At 41.6% G+C, this 12,166-nt stretch overlaps 2 protein-coding genes across 2 annotated transcripts; both read left to right on the top strand.

Annotated features, from left to right (window-relative positions):
* The first annotated feature begins 1,441 nt into the window (after nucleotides 1-1,441).
* On the top strand, nucleotides 1,442-3,106 carry prnpb (prion protein b). Its single transcript, XM_070964861.1, has one exon. It carries the CDS (start codon nucleotides 1,442-1,444, stop codon nucleotides 3,104-3,106), a length of 1,665 nt encoding a protein of 554 aa, XP_070820962.1.
* A 6,085-nt stretch (nucleotides 3,107-9,191) lies between these two features.
* Nucleotides 9,192-11,177, top strand: LOC139332157 (uncharacterized; the record flags this gene model as incomplete). The annotated part of the gene is made up of 1 exon (XM_070963884.1): nucleotides 9,192-11,177. A coding segment is annotated over one exon (1,113 nt), but the record flags the coding sequence as incomplete, so codon positions are not given.
* Between the last annotated feature and the right edge of the window lie 989 nt (nucleotides 11,178-12,166).

Below are 12,166 nucleotides of genomic sequence, written 5' to 3'. Positions count from 1 at the left end.
CATCATCGTTGTTATTATTAAGGAATTAGCATTGTTGAATGTAATTGAATATTCTTCATTAAAAATATCCCAAATAAAGTCAAAGCTATTGAACATGTTGGTGGTCTCTCTGTGTTGCACTTTGTGGACGGTCCCTGCACGCTGTCATTTGTCCCGCTTGTTGAGCGGCCGGTGTTCATTAAAGTCAGGTCGTTGCTCATTGTGTATCTTACTGCGGGTGGACAGAGGCGTCGTTTGTACTTAAACAACATCTCGCTTATTGAGACGGGAAGTTTGAATCTTTTCAACTGTACCGTAGTTGCCGAGTGGACGCCCAAGTTTCAAGGTCAGCGGTATGTGTCCATGTGTTTCTGGATCTTTTAAGGTGTGTCCACATTGATAACAATGGACTCCAAATTTTCTTGCATAGAAGATGCTTTCTGGAAATAGACGCTCGACGCGTCACTGACAGTGCACTGAATACGTCTTTCTTGTCCCAAAAACTTTCTGGTCTGTTTCCCGAGAACAAAGTTGGTTAACATGTGCATGTCATATTGGACGATTTAGTAAAGACATTTACCATTAGTCAGTGGAAGTCATGTGGCATACCTGTACCGTGTGCTTATTGTTTTTCCTTGATGGTCATGAATGCTTTAAGGAAAAAGTTCTGAAAACAACGTTAATGACATACAGGAGTGTAAAGAGTAACATATGGCCGCCTGCAGTCAGCTTACAGTCTGAGAGGTCCGAGCTATTTTCAGCCTGACAGGAGGGCTATGTCCAGAAGTTATCGTCCGTCAAAAACTGATTGCCGTCTATTTTAAAGATATTTAAACAGTTTGAAATGACTGGATTGGTTACCGCAGGCATAACAATGCAGGCTAAATAATGCAAAGTCATAAGGATCATTGAGAAAAAAAAATAAAAAATTCTTTATTTTATGCATAACCAATCCAAAAATCATGTTAAATACCGTCTAGTTTCCAAACATAAGATAACATAATATATCTCAATAATGTTAATAATGACATTATACCTTTTAAACACATATTAACATCGGAAACAGTAGCATAGTATGTCCTGTAATAGTGTCAGAGAGTGTCATGTCTGATTATGCTGCAAAAGTTTCTTTGGCCACAAATGTGAATTGTGAGTTCTATAAAGTGGGAATCAGTTTTTGGCAGACAATCACTTTGTGGCATGACACAGTCTGACACAGCTGACCCATGTTGCGCCGATGGGATAAAACAGGTGCAGTGCAAAAGCAAATCAGGGCTACATGCCCCCCCCCCCCTTAAAATTGAGTAAGGTGTGTACCATTTTGTACCATTTTAAATTGAGTAAGGTGTGTGCTGCTTACACTTCTTAATTGTAAAAAATGCAATCAATGTATTATTCTGTTATAATTTCTACTGTTGTTCTCTTTACACTTCTTTCCTTGGCTCCCCTCTGCAGTGCGAGGATGAAGCTGACTGTAATAGCTGTGTTGTGTCTGTCCCTTCTCTTGGCTCATTTCTCATTGGCCAAAAAGGGAGGAGGGTTTGGTAGTAAAATAAATTTCTTTAAGAAGACTCCCAAAATCACACCCAAACAGTCTAAACCACCCAAACAATCCAACCAAGGGAGTTACCCCAAGCAACCAGATCGACCAGGGAGCTACCCTAACCAAGGTAGTTACCCCCAGCATCCAGGGAGCTACCCTAACCAAGGTAGTTACCCCCAGCATCCAGGGAGCTACCCTAACCCCAACCAAGGAGGTTATCCCCAACAACCAGGGAGCTACCCTAACCCCAACCAAGGAGGTTACCCCCAGCATCCAGGGAGCTACCCTAACCCCAACCGAGGAGGTTACCCCCAACAACCAGGGGGCTACCCAAACCCCAACCAAGGAGGTTACCCCCAGCATCCAGGGAGCTACCCCTACCCCAACCAAGGAGGTTACCCCCAGCAACCAGGGAGCTACCCAAACCCCAACCAAGGAGGTCACCCCCTGCATCCGGGGGGCTACCCTAACCCCAACCAAGGAGGTTACCCCCAGCAACCAGGGAGCTACCCTAACCAAGGGGGTTACCCCCACCATCCAGGGAACTACCCTAACCAAGGCGCTTTCCCCCAGCAACCAGGGGGTTATCCAGGTGGAGGTTACCCAGCACAGGGCTACCCATATGGAGGAGGTCATGGTGGCTATGGTGGTTATGGAGGTTATCCAGGTGGATACATTAACTACAATCCAAACAACAAAATCCTGAGCCCTCGCTATGGTGGGGGCTTTGGATACGGGGGTTATGGCGCTGGGGGCGGATCTCCCTTTTCCCAATCAGTTCAGACAATGGGCGTGTATCCCAAAGAAAAATCCAGAGAATTTGGAGGCAATGCGATGATGGCGGCAGCAGGAGGGGCTATGGCAGGAATGGCCCTGGGCTATGGGTTAGGAAGGTTCCCCCGTCCTCACTTCAACTTCCACAGCCCCCAGGAGGAGTATTACTACAACCACTACATGTACAAGAAATATGGTATCAAGTCTACTGATACCAATGACTATGGCAGAGACTATAGCTACAGCCAACCTGCTCAAAACTACGATAACTACATGGATGACTGCATGAAGAGAAGAGACCTTCTGCCTGCAGAGAATCAACAGCCAAACCGCAAACCAGCTGCCACAAACAAAACTACAACCACTGCTGTCCCAAACAAAACTACAACCACTGCTGTCCCCTCAGCTCCAGACAGTGGCAGCAACACCACAAAGAGCAACAGCACTGCAGCAAGTAACTCCTCCACCTCTGCACCTTCAACTCCCCAGCCTCAAAATCAGACTGGAGCCAATCCTGAGCCTCCAGCTTCACAGGCTCTCGGAAAAACTGCCACTGATGATGATGATGATGATGATGACACAGTCAGCATTGTGGAGATCGGCTACCCGGCACTGATCAACCAGCTGAAGGTCAGGAGATGCTTGGCGTTGTACATGGTTTACTCTGAAAAGTACTTGAAGAAAAATACAGAACCAAGTGCCCGGGACGGGGTGTCGAGACTGGAGGTGAGCTCCCGGGGGCTTTTAGCTGTGGTCACCAGCACTATACTAATGCTACTGAACAGCAACATGCTAATGCTGCTACATTGACACCTTCATGAAGTCAGCGCAGAAGTGAAATTTTGTATAAATATGTGTGGTCTCCAGAGACATTTTTTGTTTTCAGTAACATAGCTTGATGTGTTTTGTGTTTAGATTGTGAATCAGTTCTAATAACTTGGTGATCCTCTGACTTTTCATCGAGTACCATGATCGGATCATTTTTGTCCTATACTTTGGTTTATGACCAAATACTTACAAAACAAATGACATTCTCATCAGCCTCAGCTGAACTTTGGGCTTTGTACTAATTAGCACATTTTTCTATGTTAACATGCTAAGTTAAGACGGTGAACGTGGTATATATCCTTATGACATTAGCATCTAGCCTAAAGCTGTGCCCAGTTACAGCCTCACTGAGCCAAAAACATAGCTGCAGACTTGTTTTAATTATTCAAGCACGTTGGCCAGTGTCACTGGCTGAAGGGATTAGTTTTCACCCTGGGGCTGGTAAAGGCTCTGTTATGGTGAGCTAAATAAACAGCTACAATAACAGAGATGTGCTTTACTTTTTTAACTCAAGGGCTGCTGATGTTGGAGGACTGTCTGATTCAAGGACTATGCAAAGAGAAAAAGAGTTCAATAATAAGAAAACAGACTTTAGACAGAGATTTGAGCATAGCTGAGTATTCATAATGGATTATATTTGTACCGTTTTCAGTATTTTTTTTCACCATTTTCATGATTGTACAGTTCATTGAAATACAGAAACGAAATCAACCATATTTAAGGCTGATTATGCCCTCCATTGGTACTTATTTTATTTGGATAAAACTCTCCAGAAATATGTGTGTTGTTGTCCTAATGCTCCTTAAATTACTTATGTTGAATAAGTAGAAAGAAAAAAGCACTTTTTCCTAAAGATTTACATATTATCGACTGCCATACATACATTTATTCAAGTACAGTAGTGTGACACTCTTTTACTTTACTTGAGTATTTCCATCGCAAGCTACTTTATGCTATACGTATGTACTTTTACCTGAGTAACATTTTGAATTCAGAACTTTTACTTATAATGGAGTATTTTTAGACAATTACTTAAGAGTCTACGTACTTCTACCACTGATTGTTGATTGTGATGGTAAACAAAAATTCCAGGTACTGTATTCTGCCCTTGCCCTGTACATTATGTTGTACATTTTGGGGTGCATTTCATCAAAATCCCTGCCTCTCCATTGCTTCTGTTCAGTGTTTTGCCTCTCTTCCCTCTCTGGTGCTCTTAAAGTGTAAGACTGATGCACTGATGTTGAATTGCAATGTTATCTTGCATTATCAGCTAAATCTATGGCTGCTGAGAGTGGATTGTTTTTAGGCAAGATTTTTCTAATCATCAAACTAATTAAACTTGCACTGTGGAATTTTGTGAACAAACAGTTTGCACCCTACCTTTCCTTGTTCAAACACATTTTGCTCATTCAGCGTGTATCATTGTGCCTGTTTGCAAACTTCTCACCACTGTGGCTGTGGTGCAGCAGTGCCACCATGGTGTGTGGTGTGGTAGTTTCTTTCAGCCAAATGCATTATTTCTCTGCACTACATTTTTGCTGTACTATTGCAAATGAGTGTTTGGGTGATGAAAAAAAAATAAATAAACAAACCAGAATTGACATGATTAAACTCATGAAAAAAGTTGTCTCCTATCATTCTTTATGGACAACACCTTTTAAATGGAAGTGAAATCCAATTAATTTAATTTTATTTCTGTCTTAAAATATCATTATTGTGTTGGTGAAAATATTGCATTATTAATGTAAGGAAGGCAGTGTAACTACAATATATAGCTTATTGATTAGTGGCTTCTTTGGTTATTAATATATACTGGACTGAACTGGACTGAGTTTTTTTTAGTTTCATGACTGCTTTTTATTTTCAAAGAGAGGCGTGTTTGTAGGTCCTCAGAATTATTCATCACAGAAGAATTTTAATGTAGGACTTCCAATAGTCAGCAGATGGCGCCATCAGTATTTGAGAGTGTCGTTCATTCATATAATCATTGCACTGAGCTCTCTCCACTGGCTGCTAAACACACCTACAGTCTCCTGCTTTTTTCTTATGCCGGAGCTCTACTACCTTTATTACCTATACCTCCTTGCACTCCCTGCTTTTACCACAAAAAGTACCCCCAACAAGAAACTGAGAGTTTTTGAGTTTAACAGCAAGTGGCTGAAAGTTAAGTCTTTGATTGAAATACAGGAATAATTTCATGAGGATCGCTGCTTATATGATGTAAAAGTCTAGATTTAAATATCCAATATGTCATAATGAAAGATTTTAAGTTTTCGTCATCTGGGTTACAACATAAAAAGAAAAGAAAAGAACGAAAAAGTATATTACAAATACCCCAAAAGAATTAGGCTGAAATTTTGAATATACATCATAGGATTAGTAAAGTTTAAAATTTTCCATCCTTAATGAACTAACTTGTTGGGACTATTTACATTAGTATTAGTATTTACATTAATATCTATTTTTCTTTAACACTGTGGAGCCATCACATCTGGTATTACAGCAGGTAAAACGGTCTTTTAAATGTGTCGACAGACAGAAACATCAAATAAACTGAAAAGGCAAGTTTTTCAGTTTAACACCTCTGTTTACATCATACTTTTTGAATAAATAAGTAGACAAATCTGGCACGTATGGCTCAATCACTGTATGCTCCATTTTTGTCAAATATTAATGCCTTTTTGGTGGAAGAATCGGCTATTCAGATCTTTTTACAAGCACAATACTGCCATAAAACCACAATAAGAAAAAAGGAGTAAAAGTACAAGTAAAATTCCTGGATAAAAGCAGTACTATCAGCACTTAATTACCTCAAGTTAAAATGCTCATCATACATTATACTAATCATAATTTATTGAAATGTAAGTCACAGTCCAATCTAAATTGTTTCTGGTGGTAATTCATAACCTTGCATCATGTTTTAAAATATTTTAAATGTTTTAAATGTCATATATTTTGTACCTGCAGAGCAACTAGTTTTGCTTTCAAATAAAGGTACACTAGTACACTAAAAGTACACTATGTCCTAAAATGTGCAGTATGGATTAAATGGCAGTTGAGTACTTCATAGATATAATTAAGTGCAGTAGAAACCTACATAATTTCCACCACTTGTGTTATTCACCGCACACAGCTCTCTGCTGTTCATTCATGTGTGGTAATTTTCCGTATGAAATCGACATGAACACACGGTAGAGGATGCTAGGAAATGTAGTCAGCAAAGCCCGCCCCTCCTCTGTTCCTATGCGACCACCATCGCTCGTGCCGCGTTTCGCCACAGGCATTCACCAGTTTCCAAACTAGAAACGTTTGAAGTACATTCTGAGGAAAAGTCCACTCGGGACACTAAAACTAGATACAGAGGAAGAAAGACCCAAAACAAGCATCACTAAAGGTAAGACTGCTCCTGTTTTAAAGTAACCGCAGCCTCATGTTTTTAGTGTTGCTGTGGGACATTAAATGTGTTTACCTCACGGCACCATCTCTGCCTACGGTAACACCGGAGCTCTCCTCACTGTCTTTAAATTAAACTCTATAGTTACATGGACCTGCTAAGTGCCATCTTTAGACCGAATACAGGGCAGCATGAACGGACAGGCCACATTAAGATGATGCTGTCAATAAAAGGTCAGTAGTAAAGACTGTCTATTTACAAACAACCTACATCTGGATCAGTTTGCTCGGAGCCATCAGCTGATAGCAGGACACAGTTTCATGTGTCACCGTGTCCAGCCTAACACCCGAACGACACCTCATGTCTCGTGTCCAGCCCTCGGTGCCACACCTGTTTTCTACTTCTGGACGGTAATCACTGGTTTGCCTCCAGAGAGGAAGAAGTCAGTGCTTTCAGTCATGAAAAGTCAGATTTTCTACAGTAAAACTGAACCACGAAGAGACAAATGAACGTTAAGAAGCGACAATTTACCAAAAGCAGATGTTTACTTTATCTCGTTACGTTTGTACCCATGAAGCACCTCGTAATTTCGAGACGCTTATCTCACGAGGACGTCCCATCTGACGTGAATGAGTTCATGCTGCTGGTTGTTTGTTATTTGGGTTGATGAATCCCCTCTTCTCATTTCTGTTTGTACATCCTCGATTCCTTCCCTCGCCTCCTCTCCTCGCGTCTTGGCCCCGCCCACCTGAGATGCTAGCGGAGGAGACAGGAGGAGAGAGGAGACAGGAGGAGAGAGGAGACAGGAGAGAGGAGACAGGAGAGAGGAGACAGGAGGAGAGAGGGGAGAGGAGGAGAGGCAACAACAATAATTTTCCAAGTCAATGAAATGTGAGGTGTGGCACAGCTGCACCATCTGTCCGTGGCTTTGTTCAGCCTGATCTTTGTCAGATGAGTGCCACTGTGTTCATGAGGCCTTACTTATTTACTTTTAATTCAATTAACAACGTGGCATAATGTGACACGAATGTACAGATTTCCTACATTTTAATTTCCAGCCCATAGCCAAGCAATTAAGGAATCATCAAGGACCCGGTACACCTCCTGTTTCCATAACATACAGTATACAAGTAGTGGTTGTGGCAGAGAGAGAGAAATTGACAAATAACTAAAGGAAGATATTCTCTGTAAGAAATGGGCAATTATGACAAAATGAAATACAGCAGATTAGTGCTGAATGTTGACATGCATAGTAATCTGTACATATGAACATCATATCTCGATTATAGCAGTTGAATTGGATGTAGCCTGTATTCAATGATAAAAACAGAATTTGGTTTTAGCCAAACGATAATGCCCATATTTTGGTAATGTGGGTGATAGCAGTTCAGAAGAGAGACCTCTGTCTGACTGATGTCTTTTATCAGAGAGAGTTTACTCTCTCCACAGGCTCACAGGCTGAGGTGAACCATGGCGGTGCAGCAGGAGCAGCTGTGGTTTGTTTGCTGCCACCGGTTGACTGCATTTCCTGTCATAATTCAGAATTGTTAAGCAGGTCGTTTCATTATGTCATATTGCGTTATAGTAGTGTATCAATATCTTTCATTGGCTCAAAGGAAAGAGGCAACAAAAGTAAATTAAATCAAGTTGGGGTGGACTATCTGGATAAAATCTAGAGCTGTAACGATCAGTTGAGGAAAAGATCAGTCAAATGACAGAAAAGCAACGGCAAACCATTTTGATGATTGAATGATAACTTCAATCATTTTTCATGCTAAATGCCAAACATTATCTGCCTTCAGCTTCTCAGAAATGAGGAGTTTCTGTTTTTCTTCAACCAGAATTATTTTGCTACCATGGTGTAAAATGGAAAAAGACTCTGACAGTCGACAAATTTATATAATAACGTCATATATCGTAAACTCACTTGCTCAGGTATTGTCTTAATGGTTTTATCTTCTAACACTGTGACGATTGATCATGTCTTTTATTTTAATTACTCTTGGATTTTTGTCATAATTATGAGATATAGATTTTAGGAGATTTTTTCATGCAAAGCATTAATCTTTTATCCTCACGTGGTGAAACGTACTGAAAGAAAAATTACAGGGTGGAGGCTTGGCAGCAGTTTTAGTCACAGATGAGTACCGTTTGGTTGTCTTCATTGACATTAAGATTGCGGTGCACGGTGCTATTTCAAGCCAAGCCAAGGTTGGACGGTGCAAAAACATGTTGAGGCTGGCACTAAAATACGGTGAACATGATTTAATGGTATAATGGCCTCCACTCGCTTGAGTTAGTGGAACAAGATAAGAGACAACAAGGCCAACACAAGCTACACAGGAGCCATAGTAATAGTCAGTGAAGTTACCTGCATGCTGTCTTGTACGGTGAAGTTGCTGTTTGGTGCAACTTGAGGATTTGACTGTTTTCAGGAGAGACAGATAACCCTCATCAAATGACACAAGACTTTTTAAGGGTAGAATTATATAATCCAAGTATCTCATATTGTCCTTTCTCAATTTTCCTTTTTTCTCATGACCCTACAGAGTGAAGATGAAGCTGAACTCATGGTCTGTGCTGTGTCTGTCACTTCTTTTGTTTTATACCCATTTTTCATTGGCCAAGAAAGGAGGAGGCAGTTTCGGGAAGAGCTTCAGCTCGAGGAAGACCTCCAGCACCCACTCTAACACTAATTCAGGCAGCAAAAACAATCGGGGCTCCAGCTCTCAGGGTGGATACCCCAGACAGCCGGGACAACCCAATCAAGGAGGCTACCCTCCGCAATCAGGCAGACCTGAGTATCCGGGTAGTTACCCCCGGCAGCCGGGTGGAGAAGGCTACCAGTATCCAGTACAGGGCTCACCATACGGAGCAGGTCAAGGTCGTCATGACGGTTATGGTGGGGGATACATCAACCGAAACCCAAAAAACAAAATTCTAAGTCCTCGCTATGGTGGCAGCTTTGGTTATGGAGGCCATGGTTATAGAGGCGGATCTCCCTTTGCACAATCAGTTCAGACAATGGGCGTGTATCCCGAAGAAAAATCCAGAGAGTTTGGACGCAGAGCGATGATGGCGGCAGCGGGAGGGGCTATGGCAGGAATGGCCCTGGGCTATGGGTTAGGAAGGTTCCCCCGTCCTCACTTCAACTTCCGCAGCCAGCAGGAAGAGTATTACTACAACCACTACATGTACAAGAAATATGGTACCAGGTCTACTGATACCAATGACTATGGCAGAGACTATAGCTACAGCCAACCCCCTCAACACTACGATAACTACATGGATGACTGCATGAAGAGAAGAGACCTTCTGCCTGCAGAGAATCAACAGCCAAACCGCAAACCAGCTGCCACAAACAAAACTACAACCACTGCTGTCCCCTCAGCTCCAGACAGTGGCAGCAACACCACAAAGAGCAACAGCACTGCAGCAAGTAACTCCTCCACCTCTGCACCTTCAACTCCCCAGCCTCAAAATCAGACTGGAGCCAATCCTGAGCCTCCAGCTTCACAGGCTCTCGGAAAAACTGCCACTGATGATGATGATGATGATGATGACACAGTCAGCATTGTGGAGATCGGCTACCCGGCACTGATCAACCAACTGAAGGTCAGGAGATGCTTGGCGTTGTACATGGTTTACTCTGAAAAGTACTTGAGGAAAGTGACAGGAGGGGCTCAGGGACTGGAGGTGGGCTCGCAGGGGCTTTTAGCTTTTAGCTTTAGCTTTACCAGCACTGTACTGATGCTTCTGAATAGCAACATGCTAATGCTGCACTGAGGCCTTCATGAGCAGTTGAAGCGATGGAAAATTAGTTGAAAGAATTAAATAAACTGATGGAAAATGATTAGGGAGAGAGGATCATCTTATCTCTCGATTTCCACTTCCATTTTTTGTGTTTTTTTCTCAATGCATTGCATCCTCATGCATGTTTTACTGGCACCACACAGCTGGCACATACACCATACTGCATGTTTGAACTGTATCTAAGGATAGGAATGAGAAAAGTTAGAGAGCCATAGTGTGGCAATAAATTGCACACCCTCTTTGTCTCTTGCGAAAGACAAATGGTCCATTAACTGTAGTTCAGTATTCCAGGCTTTTGATGGTGGGGAGAAATCTGGCCCATTAATGTTGATCCAATTTAAATAAGCTCTCTAGCCATAGAGGAAAGAAGTGGCCCCACCACTAATTCATCTTTGTTTGTGTTTCAGAATAGCATATTTGTGTTTATTTATTCAAGGAATGGTCTTTTGTCTCACTGGAAAAGTATCTGAGTGATCGTTTGCACCTGTGTGGCTGGTGCAGGCTGTCACAGTGGTGGTCTGTATAGATAAAATGCTTTGCATAAATGTAGGCCTACATGCGCTTTAAGTATTATATGAGTATATTAATGCCATGGATGCTGATGTTGGAGGTAGAGCTGCAACTATTAGTCGATAAATCGATCAGTTGATCGGAAGGGAATTAATCTCAATCGTTTCAGACATTTTTCAAGCAAACATGTCAAACATTTGCTTGTTCCAGCTTCTCATATGAAGGGATTTACTGCTTTTCTTTGTCATTTCTGACAATAAATGAAGTTTTTGGACTCTTGGTTGGACAAAAGAAACAATCTGAAGATGTTACTTTGCACTCTGGGAAATTGTGATCAGTATTGTTTGACATTTTACAGACTAAAGCAGGGGTGGGCAAACTGTTCCACAAAGGGCCGCTGTGGCTGCAGGTTTTCTTTCCAACCAATCAAGAGCTCACAGTTTGACCAATCAGCTGTCTGAAGAGTGAGATCAGTTGATTAAATGAGTCAAGTCTGGTGTGCTGCTGCTTGGTTGGAGAGAAGACCTGCAGCCACAGCGGCCCTTTGTGGAACAGTTTGCCCACCCCTGGACTAAAGGATTAATAGATTAATCATGAAAATAATTGGCAGATTATGAGAATAATTGTTAGTTGGAAGCCTAGTTGGAGGACCGTCTGATTGAAGGACAGCTCAAAGAGTTGGAAAATGGTGAACAGTAATCCAGAACTATCAATGAATACTTAACTTTATTGTATTAATCTAATACTACTAGTCAGTGCTTTACACTGACATTTTACACTACGAGCATGACTCAGTATTTGTAATGGAATATATCTGCTGATTTCTTCGCAGCTTTAAACATAAATGGACATTTACCATATCCAGTATGGTCCATTGAAACGCTGAAGCTCAATAAACACTGATTAGTTTAATTGCTGATATTTAATATAGTTGGATAAACAGAGTCACAGTAGTACTCACGCTGTTGTCCTTCCTCTGACATTACTGTAGAATCAGTGGTATTCTTTTTCTTAATGTTTATGTCGTCCTAATGTGTTTCCACATGCACTGCTATTGTTTTGTACCGTGTATTTTCTGATATTTTTCATACACTTTTCCTCCCTTCTGTCCAGTGTTTTGCCTCTGTCTCGACCCTATGGGGTAGCCTGCCTGCAGAAGTGCCCTTAAACTATAAGTCATCTCTTCAAACTGCTGAACATTATCTTACATCATCAGATGAGTTCATGGTTGCTAAGTCTGCATACTAACGTATGTACGGTACACTACATAATATTTGTAGTACAGTGCCTTCTCATCTTAAAAGCTGAGACTAAAAAACAATTCA

The sequence above is a fragment of the Chaetodon trifascialis genome, chromosome 6 (assembly GCF_039877785.1).
Source record: "Chaetodon trifascialis isolate fChaTrf1 chromosome 6, fChaTrf1.hap1, whole genome shotgun sequence".
Classification (NCBI taxonomy): Eukaryota; Metazoa; Chordata; class Actinopteri; order Chaetodontiformes; family Chaetodontidae; genus Chaetodon; species Chaetodon trifascialis.
This window is presented reverse-complemented; position numbering and strand designations above follow the sequence as displayed.

Excerpts from the sequence above, each read along its gene's own strand:
- prnpb (XM_070964861.1), top strand. The coding sequence starts at position 1,442 with ATGAAGCTGACTGTAATAGCTGTGTTGTGTCTGTCCCTTCTCTTGGCT.